This window comes from Eucyclogobius newberryi, unplaced genomic scaffold, assembly GCF_026437365.1.
Source record: "Eucyclogobius newberryi isolate DKJ021-1_F unplaced genomic scaffold, fEucNew1.0.hap1 SCAF_14, whole genome shotgun sequence".
NCBI lineage: Eukaryota > Metazoa > Chordata > Actinopteri > Gobiiformes > Gobiidae > Eucyclogobius > Eucyclogobius newberryi.
This window is the reverse complement of record NW_027315768.1, coordinates 23,974,955-23,994,324: the sequence shown is the minus strand read 5'-3', so window position 1 is coordinate 23,994,324 and position 19,370 is coordinate 23,974,955. Positions and strand designations below refer to the sequence as shown.

Here is a 19,370-nt window from a genome sequence, read left to right as displayed (position 1 = left end):
GGCGGACTACTGTCAAATGCTTCCCGTCCCAATTTAATGATAATATTCCCTTTTTTTCTAAGATTTATTAATGAAATGACCCCGTCCATGCACTCGAAAATGCCCGTCCACATTTCAAAATACCCCGTCCAAAATACGGGAAGACGGCCCCCTATCTAAAAGCCTGGTTGCAATAGTATTAAGCGTTTCTTTCTTCTTTGTATGTGGAAGGCTCTGGCCATGTCCAGTCAGATCCTGGTGGAGATGTCGTTGTTGGGCTGGAAGGAGGTGGAGTATGAGGTGGTCCGAGATGTGGCTGACAACTGTGTGACTGTCTGTAACATGGAGAACTTTGACCCACTGGGAATCCACACTGGTAAATACTAAATACTATATTTACTGTTGTCTTCTCATGAAAGGTGCTCAATGTAACCTTCTGTTGAAGGGTCTGTCACCTGCTCGTATTTATGGAGATGTTATTAATTTGCCTATAATGCTGACGGCATCAAAATTATATATTTCTTTTAGGGCTGCCACAATTACGGTAATTGAAGTTTTAATAATGCAGACGTCTTTATGATAAGATGTCTTTTGGCTTGCGTTTTGAGTGCGTATAGTCCATTAACAATGATTAGAATAGTCGATGTTTCTGCTCTATTTTCATGCCATACTGTCATACTGTGGACTATTCTAAGCAAAACAATAACAATAATGGCAGACCCCTCACAGCTTCTATGCCAAACTATACTGCTGTACCTCTTGGACCTGTTGCCTTTTTATTATTTTACTGGAAATGTTTTATAAATGGACATTATTCTGCATTCATAACGCAGTGGATCTCTTGCCTCTTGCGTCATATTCGTACATTATGTCTAATATTCTCTTCTCTTCTGTAGGAGACTCGATAGTGGTGGCACCGAGTCAGACTTTGTCCAACGAGGAGTACCACATGCTCCGCGAGACAGCCATCAAAGTGGTGCGTCATCTGGGTATTGTGGGCGAGTGCAATATTCAGTACGCTCTACACCCGTCGTCCCTCGAATATTGCATCATTGAAGTTAATGCTCGCCTCTCTCGGAGCTCTGCCCTGGCATCCAAAGCCACTGGGTGAGTAATATGCTCATGGTTATGATGCAAACACAACACCCATTACACAAGCTCATACGTGATATTGTTACGGTGGAAATTTATGTCTTGGGTTAGGGTTAATTTGTTTAATTATCATGCTTAGAAACTGAATGGCCATCTGCTTAATATGACCCCATCAAGCAGTTTCCAATCTGTGCACAAATGTATTTCCCTGGTTTACTTTTTCTTGTTTGGACAATTTTAGGCATATCCAATTATTTCATATTTATTTAATTATGAGCTCATTAACCCATTTAAAAAAAAAAAAAACATAATCAGTTGTACCCTATAGTTGGTTAGCCTTGAAGTAAATGTGGAATATGTATGTCGATCTCCAAAGTAATTCGTATCCGTTGTAACCCCTTTAATAGTTAATACACAAGTTGTCCATCATAGGTATCCATTAGCGTTTGTAGCCGCTAAGCTATCTTTGGGCATCCCTCTACCGGAGATCAAGAACACCGTATCAGAGAAGACCACAGCCTGCTTTGAGCCAAGTCTGGACTACATCGTCACCAAGATCCCCCGCTGGGATTTGGACCGCTTCCAGGGCATGTCCCAGGAAATAGGCAGTGCCATGAAGAGTGTTGGAGAGGTGGGAGACTATGAGAAACAAAATGCTTTGTTGCTTAAGTATTGTTTAGAATAATTCCATACTGTGCTGCCTGGTGACTCTGACAATTTACTGAATGTCCTTCCTTCTCTCTCATCCCCATTTTACGCTCAGCTGTCCTGTCTAATAAAGCCTACTTGCCCCCCCAAAAAAGAGTAATGTAACTTTTCCTGTAGAGTGTTTGCCACCTGCTACATGTTTTTATTGCTAAATAACACCTTGAAAAACAAGCATTCTACTGTAAGTGGGGTCGCCTCGCCTCCGCTCAGATGTGGCAGCTGTGGGTTAAGTGCTATTTAACATTTACAGAACAATCTGTTTACTTTTCTGAAGTCACCTCACATCATCATCCTCCATTAATGCTCAGCAGTGACTCAACTTGAGTTAGTTGTTCTTAAAATACACATAATTCACATCTTTCTATAGAGACAAGCAGGTGGCAAACCCTCCACCGAAGAAGTACATTTATTGTCTTGGGTAGAGTTTTCAAGTCACCATGTATATTTCTGAACAACAGATTTGAACTGTTGACTGTCCCTGTGACTTTGGGCCTTAGGTGACTGGAGCCCAGAGGGAACAAGGGAACATCAATGAGTTTTGAAAACAGTTGAAAGAAATGATTGATGTTGGTTTTGAAATAAATGATCTTCATAAGGACATAAACTTAACCCCCCCAGAGTTTTTATTCCTTACACAGTGCTTGTTGTGTATGCAGGTGATGGCAGTGGGTCGGACATTTGAGGAGAGCATTCAGAAGGCCCTGAGGATGTGTCACCCCTCTGTGGACGGCTTCATGCCCCGGCTACCTCTGAACAAAGTCTGGTGCGACCCTCACGACCTGCTGCAGGAGCTGGCTGTGCCCTCCAGCACTCGAATCTTCTCCATCGCCAAGGTACAGCCGCATTGTGACGATGAGCCTGGATTCTCATTAAAGTTGCAAACCACAGGAAGATAAGTGTAGTATGCAATGTAAGACAATCATCCATCTATACAAGCACAAACACTGTCTACACTGGAAATACTGCTACTTTTACAAAAGAAGGTTGTTTTAGCCTGGTTATGTTGGGATTTTTGAGTGGTAAACTTTTTTCTCTTTATACAGTTTTTAACAGATTTGTTTAATTGAGTAATTAAACAATTGCTTTTTGTATGTTTTTATTGTATAATATTACTCAACCTTGATGAATGATAGGCATACACAAAATAGCTGCAGTAAAGATAGAATTTAGTATGTCCATTTTGAAAGTTTTATTGAGTCCATTGTACTTTACAGAAATCTGAAATATTCATTTCATAGACACGTTTATCTTTGCACAATAAAACCCTCGTAGTCTTTACTCAAGCACTTCAAGGTGAATAACACATGGAGTTCATTTAAACATAGGGTCAAGCTTCACTTCAAAACATGGACAAAACGAAGTATAGAAAAATATCTGCAGTACTTCAGTAATCTTTTATCAACTGTGGAGAGGATTATTAATGTAATGTCCATGCAAGACCCCCAGTTTTATAGTTCAGGGTTTGGAGAAGATATTCTTTAAATATGAGTTTTAAGAGAATGCACAAATCAGTGAGACGCTCAAATTCTAGAAAGAATACCTGGAGGTGATCAACACAAGCATTGCCTGTTAGCTTTTTTCTTCATATTTTGTTCCTAGAAACTAGATAAGCATAGCATGTGTGTAGAGTGTATTTCCTCTTAATTATATCTGTATTTAATTGCATTTTAAACCATAAATTGTAACCAGCCTTTAAAAATCTGCGGTGATAAATCTCCTCCATCTCAGCCAGCAATTCCTTTATTTTGTCGGTGAAAGGTTTTACACACTATTTAGTAGACTCCTCCCACACAGTGCTGAAATTATTTCTCCTGTCAGACATGTAATGAAAAATAATAAAATGTATTTACTAGCTGTTGTCATGGGGTGACCTTTGCCATATTACAAGTAAATGAAAAAGACATGTGTCATATTTGATTTTTAATAACTCGTCGGTATTGAAAAAGCATTTATTTCCGTTCCTTCTTTGAACGGATAGAGGTTTTTTTGGTGACAAGAAAGAACGACAAGGGTAAACATGTTTCTAATTATGTACAATTCATATGTTCGCACAGGCCCTTCATGTAGGCACGGGTGTGGATAAGATACATCAGCTGACAGCCATAGACAAGTGGTTCCTCCATAAACTGAACCGAATCACACAACTGGAGCAGTATCTGAGCCTCTATAAAAGGTACTCAGCCCAAACATACACAACATCAGGTGCCAAAGGTGTAATTATTGTTAATTTGCTCCACACTTTACTTAACACGTTGATTAACTTAAAACCTGTTACCATCCACCTATTTCGCCCTGTGCACAATGGTTGGACCCAAATGGCATTGCTTATTAAAAGAGGATCTTACAGCCCACATGCACGTGTGATGCATCATTAGAAAACTTAGGCCTTCTAGTTTCTGCAGATGTGCACATGAACACTGTCAGGGCTTCAGAACTTACACTACAGTAGCCCAAATATAAACAAAACATCCTTTTTTTAGTCTCGCCTGAATATTGTCAATTTGTAATGGTCCTGAGCATGACATACTTCATTGTGTGCATATGCTGTTCACTGTACATGATGTTTATCTTGTTGACAACAACTGTTGTGATCCAAATATGTGCCAACTGTGCCAAACTGTTTTATTACAATTTTAGCTCCTCTATGATCATAAAACATACATTTTGATGTTTTGTAGGCCACTAATACCTATTATAACTGCTAAAAACAATGTATGTGAAAATGTGTAAATATGAGTTTACCCATGAATTTCCCATATAAAGGTGAAAAAAATAAAAATAATTAATGATATTTTTATTTTATTTTTGTATTGGTATAATAATACATATATCTAACAAAATGCGCGTCCAAAAGGCTTATAAAATCAGAACACGTGATGCGTAAAATCTAGTCTAGTAGTCATTTGTTATGGACGGAGAAATGTGCCGGACGAGCTTCCATCGAGAATATTTTCACTGATGAAAACTTTGTTTACTTGACAAAATCTCGAAATCGGATAACTTCAGGAAAACTACAAGTGGATATTGTTTTTCTTTGGATTCTTATGGACAGACTGAGTACAAGAATGTACAGATTGAAAGCCAATTCGTCCGTCATAAACAGCAAACAGGACATGCGTTTGTAAAAGTTGAGACTTTCTCACAAACTATTGGCAATTGCTTATTGGTGCATATTATTCAATGAAAATAACCTTTAAAATGATGTATAACTTGCTGGTATTGACCACAAAAATAAAAGTGATGATGTTAGAGAACTTTTCTAATTTGGAAACTGCGCGCCGGCGCACAGGTGGATGGCAACAGGTTTTAACCAACATGACAGAAAACAAATACATTATAATAAATACATATAGATGCAGTTTAACCACCAACACCATTTTGTTGTTTATTTTGTCTGAATTCTGCTAACCCTGTAACTTAGACATCCACAAACATAATGCAATTTATTGTGTGGTACATTTTGTATAATTGTGATAATCACCAACAAAGATAATCATCATTATACCACCAGTTTGTTCAGAAAAAAGCTACTTATCCATGATGTTCTTTTGAGAACCAATTCTCAAATAAATAATAAACATGGAACTTATTCATAATATTAAAATAAATGTCAATACATGTTATCCTTACGAATTTAATCTTTCAGCAATAGTTTAATATATTTTGGGTTATTATCGTTTATTGCAATTTTTTTGGTCACAATAATTGTGACACAAAATGTCCTGACCCTCTTTCTATAGCTCTTGTTCTGTGCCTGGAATAGGAAAAGTTGTATACTTTTTGGAGAAAAGAAAATTATTATAATAATGTGAAATTCTCTAAAATTAGCCAAGGCCAAATCTGTTCACATTGTTGCCTTTCCCCTCTGTCTCGGCGCCCTGCGGCTCTTTGCTGGACAGCTCAAATCAAAACTGCTTTGAATTTTCATGCCTCAGCCCCAGGTTACCCACAGCTTCCTTATGACTGTTTAATAATGAAAAGTGTGTGTGTGTGTGCGTGCGAGCGTGTGTGTGGGCCTGGGCTGCTGTGGTCCCAGGCCCCTGTAGAGCAGAGAACACTGGGACAGGGACACAGGCTGATGGGTGTGGAGGTGGTTGGCTTCAGGCTCTGCTGGTCAAAATCCTCTGTTTGTGTGTGTGGTTTGGTTCATTGGTGCAAGAGAATAACATTTGGGAAAGGCAAATACAGTATTACTCTGTTTTCTGACTCTTGTTTCAGTAGTGCCATTAACTTGTATGTATATACTGTAACCTCTATACAGTTTACTCAGAATCTTTGTAAAATCTAATAATTTGTTATTTACTTGCTAATTGCCAGTCTGCCTTTTGTTTGAAAATGATTGGCATACATTGAATTTGACAGCTACCAAATATTGCCATGCTGTTTTTACATACATACACCACTTACCAACAAATACTTGACATTGACAGAAAATGTAGTGCATTCTAATGTATGTATTACTCTGCTGTAAATAATTAATTAATAGAGTCCTGTCATACATGGAACTAGAGCTGATCTCAAACTTCTTGGCAATACACACCAACTATCGTGATACAACATACATTCATTATACATTGTTGAGATATAACCCTGCTTGCTGCTGCACACGGCTGAAAAGGTGAATTATTCATAGGGAAAAGTATAGTATTCTGATAATAAGGGCATTGTGAACAAATGTAAGTTCAGTTTATTTAATTATTCTGCAAGTTCAGTTTATTTCGTTATTCTATATAGACAATACATAATTTTAGTAAGGTTTTAACTGTTTTTTAGGGATAGACATTTATCAATACACACATTGAGTTCCAAGTCCTGGGACAAATATTGTATCGTTAAGCACTAGGCATTACCCAACCCTACCTGGAACTTTTATAACATATCATATCTTATATTGGTAGATTTCATTAAATATTGATATCATAACATACAATTTGCTGTGACAAGGCTGACATAAATGGGTTTTCTTCTTCAAGTGTGTAAGCAAAGTTACGTGCAGGATTTACAAAACAAGTGACATGTGAAGTGTTCATTTTTCCCTTAATGTGATTCTCCATTGAAGATAATTGTGAGCAGGATAACGTTTCCATGTGAAATATTACATTGCTTTGCCATTTTGGGGTTTTCCGCTCTTCCTGGGCTGATTAGTGCTGTGGAAGTTAAAACACACTTGACATTTTCAATATTGTTCCTCTCGGTGGTCATAAATAATTCAGATAAGGCGTAAGAGCAAGTGGAGCTTTAGCAGAAGCACAAATTCAGAGTTTGCTGGCAGTGCCGTTGTTAAAAAGTATGCAAAACCTATTCAGATCCGTGGAATATTGTACTGCCAGCAGACATGTTTAACTATTTAATATCAGATATGATAAATTATTCAATGTTTTTGTAACTGTGTGACTTCTGTGCAGTAGAAAGGTAGGACTTTGTGCAGTGGATGGTGGTACATTTAGAGTCCAGTTACATGGCGGTGCAAAGTTAGCACTCTCGCTTCACAGTAAGAAGGTCCTGGGTTTGACTCTCTGGCAGCGAGGGGTCTTACTGTGTGGAATTTGCATATTCTCCCCGTGTCTGCATAGGCTTCCTCCTGGTTTCCTCCTGTCATACCACTAAGAACAAATGTTTTTAGATGTATGAATGAGAGAATGAACGTAAATGCAAAACAATTGGTGTAAATTAGCACATGGCTATAATCCGACGTGTTTACAGCATGTATTTAATGTTCTGGTATGTTCATTATCATGCACTGTCCTAACCAAAATGAATAGACGAACATCAAAATAGACACATTAATTAGGCTTTTGAGTAAGTGATTGGATGCAAAATCTGGTCATTTCGAATGCATTTTATCTGATTTATTGCTTTCTACACATATCTGCACACATTCAAGAACAATTTCATCCAAAACGTTACTCAATATGTAAAAAGTATTTTTTAAAAATTATTTCCTTCTTCCACAGTAACACAGTCCCCAGTCATTTGTTGTTAAAAGCCAAACAGGACGGCTTCTCTGACCGCCAGATTGGTCAGATATTCGGCTCTTCTGAGCAAGCAGCCAGAGAGCTCCGACTGTCCCTCGCCATCAAACCCTGGGTCAAACAAGTGGGTACCACCAAAGTCTCATTGAAGTCCGTAACATGTGTCATTGTGTCTCATTTAGGATATATTGTTTTGTTTCTAGATCGACACGCTGGCTGCCGAGTATCCAGCCATGACTAACTACCTCTACTGTACTTACCACGGCCAGGTATGCCAAGTCAAATGTAGTTCAATGTGTTTAGTTCCTTTACTAGGCATTGGCCCAGCCCTCCACACCATAAAGGAGAAACAGTAGTAAGAATAAATAGACAGTAGTCGACTGGTCAGCGATTATTATTTTTAGTTTAGTTAGTTCAGTTTTGATTAGTTCACTTAAAATTATTAGTATGGAAATTCCAAATTGTTTACTCTTTTTTGACATTGTGATTTAATAAATCCACTGACTTAATTATACAAGGTCTTTTTTGTGTTTTCAAGTCTGCATAGTCCAGATAACAATTATAATGATCAAGTTTCTGAAATTAATGTCAATTGTGGAAAATGCCCTAATGTAACATGAACACTTTGTTTATAATATTTTCTAGGAGCATGATTTAAACTTTAAAGATCATGGGATAATGGTTCTTGGTTGTGGCCCGTATCACATTGGTAAGCAAACAATACATTCCAAACAGTTTTTCTCTAAACTGAATACTAACCCATAAATAATTGAGCAATACTTACTTATACACACCTCAGGGAGCAGCGTTGAGTTCGACTGGTGTGCAGTGTCCAGTATCCGAGCCCTGAGGCAGATGGGGAAGAGGACAGTTGTGGTAAACCATAATCCAGAGACGGTCAGTACGGACTTCGACGAGTGCGACCGCCTTTACTTTGAGGAGCTGACTCTAGAGCGCATCCTGGACATCACACAACAGGAGGTGAGGCCACACAATGCTACTCGTATTTGAGGCCTGGAAAAGGTCTTCAGTATGATCGTATGATACAAATATAGTTTTGCTGTTTTTGCTGAAAATCCAAGCATATCTTCGTGTAAATCTCAGTGTCATCAAAGTACATCAAGAGTCATGCAAATTTAAACATCGTAAAGGTCATATATTATGTGTGGGCGATTCTGACAAAATGAATATCTCAATTTTGTGTCCCTATAACGATAGTCAAACAAAATTATGTCAGACTAACAGAAATGTGTTAAAACTTGTCTTTAAATGTATTAGTTGATATTTTTTTTAAAAACGTGAAATATCTATAAAATGAATCACCAAAGCAGTGTTCTCGCTGGGCTGAGGTTAAAGGATGGCGGTGGGACCAACCGTGCGAGCGGCGTAGGCGGCGCGAGCGAAAAGTACTTAAAAAAGTTGTGCTCTACGGCGCTTGCACGGTGATCTTAATAAGTGCGAGTACTACGGCGCTCGCACGGTGATCTTAATAAGTGCGAGTACTACGGCGCTCGCACGGTGATCTTAATATCCTATTAAGATCACTCTTTTCATACCTGAATATTACCTGTGGGAGCTTGGTCAATTGAATTCAAACGCATTTGTGTGTGTCTTTGTCTGTGTGTGAGAAAATAGTCCCACGCGGTGCAGCACGCGGATGTTTTTTTCGGCCTGGTGGTATATTTTGGACATGGCGGTGACGAGTAAAACCCTTCAGCGAGAACACTGCCAAAGTGCAGAAATATCACAGTATATCCTTGTTTATTTTACAATACATAACTTTTTAATCAGCTCTCTCTAGCGTCTTCAAAACCAACATTCAGAATATTATCTTACATTCCAATACACTAAGATCATGCAAAATTAACTTTTTCATGCTTTTAATCGCGTTACATAGTAGTTCCCCTGGAGTTTAATTTAGCTTAATTCAGGCTTATTTTATTTATCCTGTTGATGAGGTTGTCTTCTCAAAAATCACAGGTTGAATTCCAGACTCCTGCGCAGTTTTTAATATCTTAGTATCACCGAACTTGTTCTGTCAAATTATGTTCACAACAAACGCATGGCTCTCCTGGCAAAGCATTCACAAGGGCATTGTTCATTCTCACTGCTGACACCAGAAGGTGCTCCAGTGGTTAAATACTAAATACTATTTTTTTATTACATCTTACACATATTTGTTTCAATATCATTGGTTGACAACAATATTCTCAGTTGAATATGAATATTTAAACCTTTTCTCTTTTTGTTCATATTCAATCGCGAGCGCTTGTGTCCAAACTAAACTTACTTCTGGAGTGACGCAGGGCCATTAAAGCTGCTAAGTTAAGCCACTACGGAAAATGGGAAAATCTAAATGTGCCTAATGGAGTCATTTATTATGCAGACAGAGCTAGATTAAAAGCTTAGTTTTAGTTGCAGGTGTGCGACTCGCTTGTGGACTTAATGAAATGGCTCTAATACAGTGCACACTAATGTTGGTTTAAGTCTTAGCATTGTTTTGCAGTGTCTTATGTTAAACTTCTTGCTAATCAAAAAGCTAGTGCACCACAGTTCATGGCACATTCTCCACACAGCAAGTCCGCGTGAGGCATGTTCTCTTGTGTCTGGGTGGGTTTCCTGCGGCTGCTTCACTTTCCCCCATCCAGGGCTACAACTAGCAATTATTTCAGTATTTAACATTCTAACGATTATTTCAGTATTTAACATTCTAACGATTATTTCAGTATTTAACATTCTAACGATTATTTCTAAAGGCGAACTGAGTTAAAAGTCTTTGTAAGTCCCTGTGATAATTAAATATGTATTTTCGGAGCGTTTCAAGTGTCTGTGTCGCCCCCTGCTGTCTCTGGGCTTAAAACCAGCCTTGCAACATTTGCCGACATCGACCGAAAGACAAATGTCCTGAGAAACACTGGCTCTTTTCATGTTTGTTTTACTGTTGAGCTGCTCAGTTCAAATATCTTGGAGTTTTGTTAAACTCCAACCTCACATTTCAAAAACACATTCCAAAAGTCACAAATACCTATTCATGCCTAATCATGCAAAGGTTTAAACAGAATTGACCTTTCATCACAATGGAGGTCAATCAAGAGACTAGATTGGAAACCTCAGTAATTTCACTACAGTATATATACATCTTTTGGATGAATATAGTATATTTTTTTAATTTTGAAAATCTGAAAAATCTGTTGTCTTGTGTATTGGGCACTAAATGGCTCTGCCCCACCATCTCTAGGCGAATAAAAAAAAAAAACCTGTTAGACCAGCACTAGATCCACATTGAGGTGGGAATGTGAAGTGCACCTTTTCCTAGAACATGCTCTCTGTGAAGGGCTGCACGAGCTGGAGGAGGAGCTCTATCCAAAAGTAACTTACTTCTGCTTTAAATATACAGATTTATAGAACAAATTTAAACATTATCAACCAAATAAATGTTAACATTTGGTGGCTGAAGGCTTCTAGATACAGAATATTTATGAATAAAGTGTATATTTGATGAAACTCAGAAATAATTATTTTTTTGACCCTTTTATTTTAAAAATACCGCTGTCTTTGTTAATTAAGGTATTTTTGTCTATGTTTTTAGAGTCTGTGTCATCTAAATAAGGATTGTGGTTATCAAAATACAACTATAATGTTTTTTTTTTTTTAGACCCAAAGGCTTTGTTAGACAGGACAGTGAAATGGGAATGAGGGAGGAAAGGACATGCAGGAAAATGACGGCGCCAGATTCAAACACACAACTCTGCAGCCGGCTGTGTGTGGAGCTTGGCATGTGTGCTATCCACTCAACCACCGAATGGCACAGTCTGCTGCTCTTGTTTCAGCCCTGCTTCCATTAACGTAAAACACTTGGCTAATCCTCCAGCTTGGTAGTCCTGACCAAGTATAAGTCTTTTAAATCTGGAGATGGGCCTCTGGGTGCTGCACTGCTCTCCACTTCTCCTGACTGTGTGTAGGGACCCAATAGTCGAACCACAAATGTAATTTACAGTAGGAGACTGGAATTATCACGCATTCCTTTGTTTCAGCTGCTAAGCTCAGTCTATTCACTTTCAAACTTCCAAAAAGTTCTATCTTGCCATTGACATCATGTTTTATCATGACTTTCCTCGGCTTAAGACCCATAATCCCGTATGATCCCTGTGATGAAGTGTTTGCTCAGATAGATGGCGTTTGCATCAATCCCCTTTCCATTGCTCCAGTCGCCCCCTGTAGGTGTGTGCCTGCGTGTGCGTGTTTGTGTGTGTGTCTGAGGCGTGTGCGTTTGTGACAAATGCAGCATTAGTGGCTGGAGGTAGACCCTGGACAGGCGCAGGAGTGTGGCCCGTGAATAATGAACAGATACAACCTGGCGTTACCTTGGAAACAGCATCCCCCCGGATCAGGTCTACAGCAAGAGGAGCTGCATCTAGTTATTAAAAGAAAGCATTCAGACTTCCCCATGCACCAACTGTCAAAATTAAAGCAACTATGTTTCTGGCTAACTTTTGCTATCTCACCTAAATTACACAACAGTGTCTAGGGGGCGAGAAAGGGCAGTTTGTGCTTTTGGGAGCCGGATCTACCGCTGAAAAATAATACTTTTAGATAGAAAATTGGAGAAAAGTGTTCCTTTTTATTGTACAATGCCAGATCACTTAAGCTTGCTTTGACCTGGGAGAGAAGATTGTTTGAGTCAAAGGTAATTAATGCTGTTTGCAAATTAGAAACAACACAGGAATAAAAAGTTAAAAAGTGTCTGATAACTCATTTATCTCCCGTGGTGTGTTTCTCATAATATTATTGTAATTTTCTGTTCTAGACTCTTAATTGTCCAACTGTTTTTTGTCCTCTCTCCTCCTTTTCCTCCAGGGTTGCTCTGGCAGCATTGTGTCAGTGGGAGGTCAGATCCCCAACAACCTGGCTGTCCCGCTGCACCTGAACGGGGTAAAGATTCTCGGGACCAGCCCATTACAGATCGACCGGGCTGAAGAGCGCTCCGTCTTCTCCAGTATTTTGGATGACCTCAGAGTGCCACAGGCCCCATGGAGAGCTCTGAGTTCACTGGTAAGATCAACTAAAATCAAGTATAGAAGAGTTACAGAGACAGAAGTTCCCATAGGTTCACGCCAGAAATGCATTTAGCATTGTCCCATTGTGTTCCCAACTTTATTAAATGTAGATGCAATTGTTATTTTGATTTATTACTAATTTGTACTTGAAAAATTATATTGTTTTTGCAAGCAGCAACTCTGTGTGAAAAAAATGCAGAGGGGAAGGCAAAATGATATTGCAATATAATAGCTAACATTAAATAACAATATAAAAGAGCATTTGTGATCACAATATACATGACAAGTTACACAAAATAATTAATGGTGGCATTTACAATATTTGTATTCTCTTGTTTCAAGCTATTTAACTTAAGATGTAAGTTTAAAAATGATCTGCAATAGTAAAATATAATACATTATTATATATATGACACACACATTGTTGCTTTTGGAGGTAAATGTGGAATATTACTGAACAGAAAAAAGGTCACCAATGATGTATTAGTTGTCTGCATATGTTTCTTAATGGGTTCACAGTAGAGCTGGGTTTCGATTCAAATTTCAAGAATCGTTTCGATTCCGATTTTTACGTTTCAAAATAGTTTTTTTCCGATTTCTCAGATTCCATGCGATTCGATCCGATTTCAATCTGATTTCCGATTCGATCCAATTTGGATTCAATCCGGGGGTTAATGTTATTAAAAATTATTCCTTCACTTCATGACTGTGTAGAGAAGCAACATATTAAAACTAGTATTATATCAATATTAAACAGCAAATCTTACAAGTATTGGTAGTTACTGACGGCTGGAAGACTGATGAAAAGGTTAAGGGTCAATCTACCTTCAAGAAAGATAATTCAGGACAATAAATGGAGGACATCATTGAGGTGACCACATCTGCAACAGTGGATTCTACTGGGACACTAACCACTGCATTATTATTATGCTTGAAAATAATTAAGAATTCACCCAAAAGCGGTTGCTACCAAAAGCATTTTTATTTTAAAACTGCTCACACACTGTATAAAAATGTTATACAGTGTGTGAGCAGTTTTAATATAAACGTTGAGCATTTAAAAATATATATATATATTATTTTTTTTAAAAATTTAAGAAAAAAATGTTTATTTTTTTCAATTTTTTTTTTATAAAAAAAAATCCATCTTTGGACGTACGAATCGATAATCGGTCATTATTCCGATTAAAAATCGGAAAATCGATTTTTTTCAACCCAGCTCTAGTTCACAAGTCAAGTTTTATCAAGTATTTGACATAACATTACATTGCTTGTCTATTCCTTAATGAACTTTCACATAATCCATAGACGGTCTAAAATACATGTTCGCTGTAGCCACTTCAACCCGAGGGACATTCTTTACTATTCTATATTCTATAGTACTAGTTCAGATAGTTCAATAGTTCAATAGTACTAGTTCAGATCGTTTTAAAACTACACAAGGCTTGTATACTGTTTCGCAAGAACAGCATTTTATGTGTGTGTTCTTTAAATTACTTTGCACATGTACAAGTCCCTTAAGCAATCAGAAAGGTTGGCAAAGTTTCAGCTTTAAAGCCAAACTGAAAAAAAGTATTCTACGACACATAAATCATGCACATTGTGTGTCATAATGTACTTCTGGATATTTTGGCCTCATTATTGCATTGTATTTTACAAATTGACTATTGGATTATAGTAACTTTTATGAGGTATTGCACAGAACTTTTACATATCCAAATATACATTTCATTATCTGAAAACTTAATCTCACCATTTGTTCCTTTTTTTACAGGAAGATGCCTTTGCTTTTGCCAACCAGGTGGGATACCCGTGTCTACTTCGTCCATCCTATGTACTTAGGTAAGTTATTAAGTTCAATTCATAATGTTTATTTGGACAGTTTGTCATAGTAATAAACATAGGCTCAAACAAACTTATGTTTGTTTATGAGTAAGCAGACATTAAAAATATACTTGTGAAAGCATTGACTTCACAGTGACATTTCCCTGTGGGAATAGAGGCTACATTTTTTAACCTACGCGTATCAGTCTTTGTTTTTCAAATCAGCTCAAGTCAAATTGCAAGCACAGGGATGTAGGCGGGGATAGGGGGTAGGTGAAAACATTTTTTTTTGAGCACTCAAGACTCAAATACAGGACAGCGCAGACTCAAAATGCTCAACACTCAAACATGCATGCAGCAGTCAAAATACAACTTTGAGTAAATGAAGGATGAAGTTAAAAAGCTCCTGATTTTTCCACATGTGTTCCCTTTAAATGATACATTATCAACTGATTAGGTATTATTATATTGCAACTTGCAATACAGTATTAAGAATAGGAAGGTGTCGTTCCTTTGTGCATGCAGTACCACATCTCTCCAGTAGATGTCATGGTGGCGTCCTATTTTCCATCACTACTTTCTCAAAATATGACCGTGTAATGTAGTCGGTTTACTTTATAGTTTTTCGGGCATGGGGGGAGGTGGGGGGGTTATGAAGTGGGTGCTCTGCCTGTGATCTCGTCTCCCAAACGGTTTCTGCTCTCCCTCTGACTCTCCGGGTAATGCTTTTTGAACGTTGCTCTCATCTGCGGCTCATATGCACAAACACGTCCATTTACACACCAAACCCTCTGCTCCTGTCAAAGTCACTGGTGTTAAAAATAGGAGTCATGAATCTAACTGTGCTAAAATTCACTCCGTTTGATGTGTTACTCATTTCACATATGCACTAAAGTTAAAATCATGAGAGTTACTGACATGAGATTTGCAATCCAAATATCTGTATATTTATCAAAGGTTTGCTCATTTATTTATTTAAATTCCTTTTTGAGAAATCTTATAGTACAATTCACTGATTAACTATGATAATTCAATTTAATATTTGAGGATAGTGGTCACTTAAAAATGCACTGTGAACTTTTCAACTACTTCCTTCTCCTTAACTGGAATAATCCAAACTATGGTATTAAATGTTTTATCTCTGTATAGCGCTCACTCAGCCTGCAGTTTTCCCCTGTCCTGTTTCCGTCAGCTTTGGGCCTTCAGACAAGAGCAGAAGAGTCCATCTCACTGTCTGAAATCCAAAACAACAACCACAACAAGAATCGCCTAAATCTGTTGCTTTTTTAATCACCAAGTTCTGAACTCATATTCCAGAGCCTGCAGTGGTTTCCGACCTAAATAGCAGTTCTTTTCTTCTTCTCCTCCTTTCGCTTCTTATTTTGACTGTTTCTAGACTTCCTTCCCGATGGTAATAGTGATGCAACATTGAGATAATGAGTGTTGTGAACAACCATTTGAAGCTTGTATGTTCTCTTGTTTGCTTGCCTCTGTTCTTCTTCTCTTGCCTTTTGTTTCATCCTCCTCTTCTCTCTATTTTCCAAACCATCTTCAGCGGCTCTGCCATGAACGTGGCACATGGAGAAGAGGAGATGAAACGCTTCTTGGAGGAGGCCACTCAAGTGTCGCAGGTGAAATCAGTCACGTCTGCTCTTGAAAGAACTACTCTGGTTTTGAGTATAATGAATGTTAACATTTTTACTTTGTATTTTATCTATTATTATTATTTTTTTATTTTTAGTGCCATCATTTTGATCTAGACTCAGAATAGTTATTCCACATATGAAAGAATTGTACTGGTTTTTTGATACGACAGTATTTATTTGATTGACGGAAAGAGTATTTACCCCTCAACTAGAATATCCTTTAGGTTTATTTCACTTTTGGGCACTTTGTTACTAGTGAGCAGTTTTCATTTTTGCTGCAGTTGGTACTTAATCTGTCCCTTGTATTTCTAGCTATCCGTACTGAATAGTGTGTATGCAACAGCTCACCTTATTTTTCTGATCAAATCTTGTGGATAAGGCACATTTTCGGCCCGTCTGTCTCTAGGGCTTTCCTAATTTCTTTGGCGGCTCTCAAGTTTCTGACCTCTTTAACAAAATATACTGCAAAATGAGGCAAGAAGTTTTCAGAGAGAGCTGAGCCTGAGCCGTTTATAATTCATTTCCAGGAGCATCCGGTGGTTATCACAAAGTTCATCCGTGGAGCCAGAGAGGTGGAGGTGGACGCTGTAGCCAAAAATGGAAAGGTACAGTCAGAAGCTACTTGACAATGATATACTGTGGTTTTTAATCGTTATTGTAAGGAGACAAATTAATGTTGCTACTTTTTGCTTGACCCCAGTGCTTTGTTTAATACAACTTTAGAACATTTCCGGATTCCTGTACCACAAAGAATCTGCAAAAAAAAACAAAAACAACATTTGTAAATCTATCTTAACAAAGGTATATTTTTTGTAACGGTAGTAAAACTTGACTGTTTTCTTTTGGTCTTTTGTGACAAGGCTTGTCTCTAGTCTGTTGTTCCGTAGAAGCTGTAGAAGTCATTTGAAGGGTGTTTGAACGTGGCCGGTCCAATTGTGTGGCACATTTTCTTTGTCCGTGCTTCCTCTGAATAAACGTCTCCTATATCTTCAGTATCATATTAACAAAGGTCCTTTCATTGAATACTAAACAGGCTTCATTCTTCTGGCCTGGTCGCACTGTATGTGTGGGAGAAAGTCAGAGATAACATGTATTAATTACAGACTATCAGAAGAGTGCTAATGAATGCTGTGGTAAGCAGCACTTAGCTAATGACATAGCAGCTCATTTACAGATGCAGGCAGTTTGGTGGCGATACAAATCTTCTCTATTGGGACAGCATCTGAAAGTTCCTTTGACACAAGCACAAAGCAATTTATAAAGGCTCTCATGTTTGTAAATATTAAAGAATTTTCCCAATTAAACAGACCATATAATATATGTCAAATATGTACCAAAGGGTATGTGAGAGCTGGAACTAGTTACTACCCTACCATATGTTAAATCACAGCTTTTTCAGATATAAAAGTGAAGCTAAAGTGACGGCCAATGAACTCTCATCCCACATCTTTGTACTGTGACTCCCTTTCTTACAACTTGTGAAAGAAATACTGTTTTATAATTGGTTGAAGACAGTTTGCAGTGGTCTAATTTGATCACAAATGTCTACGTTTGCGATACGTTTTAATATCTAATTAGAATAAAAGCCAAAAAGCCAAAAATGTTATACGTACTTTCAGATTTAATCCTTCATACACTACAGTTTGCACTTACTTTATATTACCATCCTTTATGGGTGTATGTAATAAACACTTTGTTGTAATGTTACGCCTAGATGCCATAGACTGATCTATAAAAACCTAGTCTAATTGGTTCTTATGCCTGTAGGTGCTGGTTCATGCCATTACGGAGCATGTAGAAGACGCTGGAGTTCATTCTGGAGACGCCACGCTCATGCTCCCGACCCAGACTATTAGCCAGGGAGCACTTGAAAAGGTCAATAATCGTGCTATCATATTTCTCAATGAACAATAAACCATTCACTCTTGTGTAAAATGTTTACAGCCACTTTCATGCATAATATCTGTGTGCCTTTTTATTGCTCATTACTCTCAGGTTAAGATTGCCACCCGGAAAATTGCACAAGCATTTGAGATTTCAGGCCCTTTCAACTCCCAATTTCTGATCAAAGGCAATGATGTCATGGTGAGTGATATTTCCAACTGTGTGAACAAATGTAATGGAATCCTGCATGAAGTCTTCAGCAAAGGCAATTCAATCACATTTTACAGAATAACCACTGTAGCGCAGTGTTTTGTTCTTAACCTTAGTTTTGTTTTGTTTGTTTTGCCGATCCTTTACCCTTCATTTAGCCTTCATTTACCTGTATCTTTTAATGCCAACAAACATTATGTCCTTGCTCACTAAATGTGATGAATTTATGATAAGCTTTTGTCGAGTTTTTAGGTGGAGGGTTTGAAACCTTCTTTTCTCCATGGAGATGTGGTTTTGCCTGGAATGTTTTACAAAAAAAGCATTAAACGTGGCAAGCAGGTGACTCGACCAAACCAAGTTTTTTAGTAATTAAAAAATGCCTATAATTGAATAAATGAAAGATGTAAAATACTAAACCCTCCATCGGAAAACATACATAATAAACCTTTAATAATAATGGTTAAAAACAATCGGTTAATAGCTGGTCCAACCTCAACATCACTCTCCTTTCTCTGGACATGTCCAAACCATCTCAGTCATGTCTGCGACTTGTACATAATGTTTAACTTTCAATCTCTAATTATGAGAAGCTCAACGTCGTCAGCTTTTCTATTCTTTTCACTACTAGCCTTTCCCGTGTGCAATTTGTCCATAGATCTTAATACATTAATAGTTGTTATACTTTGTAGGTGATTGAGTGTAACCTCCGGGCATCTCGCTCCTTCCCATTTGTGTCCAAAACAATTGGGGTGGACTTCATAAATGTGGCCACCAAAGTGATGGTAGGAGAGCCTGTGGATGAAGCCAGCCTGCCTTCTCTGGACAGACCTATCATTCCTATTGACTACGTGGGCATCAAGGTAAGGAACGAAACAAACAGCGTCAGCGCCTGCCCTCAAATATCTATTTATTTATATATGGAGAGAGAAAATAGCTGATAAAAGAACATTTATATAAAACAAAGCGACACAAACTCCAATATAAATGTCCCAATTGGT

The 19,370-nt window shown here is 37.9% G+C and overlaps 1 protein-coding gene across 1 annotated transcript in view; it reads left to right on the top strand.

Annotated features, from left to right (window-relative positions):
- The window catches only part of cps1 (carbamoyl-phosphate synthase 1, mitochondrial), a 40,605-nt gene that overhangs the window by 8,763 nt on the left and 12,472 nt on the right, over positions 1 to 19,370 (top strand). Inside the window, exons 17-32 of the mRNA XM_072445097.1 lie at positions 211 to 355; positions 876 to 1,086; positions 1,504 to 1,702; positions 2,436 to 2,612; positions 3,834 to 3,952; positions 7,734 to 7,875; positions 7,955 to 8,020; positions 8,397 to 8,460; positions 8,551 to 8,732; positions 12,609 to 12,803; positions 14,583 to 14,650; positions 16,188 to 16,263; positions 16,806 to 16,883; positions 18,046 to 18,153; positions 18,274 to 18,363; positions 19,062 to 19,232. Of these exons, the coding sequence (XP_072301198.1) occupies positions 211 to 355; positions 876 to 1,086; positions 1,504 to 1,702; positions 2,436 to 2,612; positions 3,834 to 3,952; positions 7,734 to 7,875; positions 7,955 to 8,020; positions 8,397 to 8,460; positions 8,551 to 8,732; positions 12,609 to 12,803; positions 14,583 to 14,650; positions 16,188 to 16,263; positions 16,806 to 16,883; positions 18,046 to 18,153; positions 18,274 to 18,363; positions 19,062 to 19,232 (2,091 nt within the window). The remainder of the gene's footprint in view (positions 1 to 210; positions 356 to 875; positions 1,087 to 1,503; positions 1,703 to 2,435; positions 2,613 to 3,833; positions 3,953 to 7,733; positions 7,876 to 7,954; positions 8,021 to 8,396; positions 8,461 to 8,550; positions 8,733 to 12,608; positions 12,804 to 14,582; positions 14,651 to 16,187; positions 16,264 to 16,805; positions 16,884 to 18,045; positions 18,154 to 18,273; positions 18,364 to 19,061; positions 19,233 to 19,370) is intronic.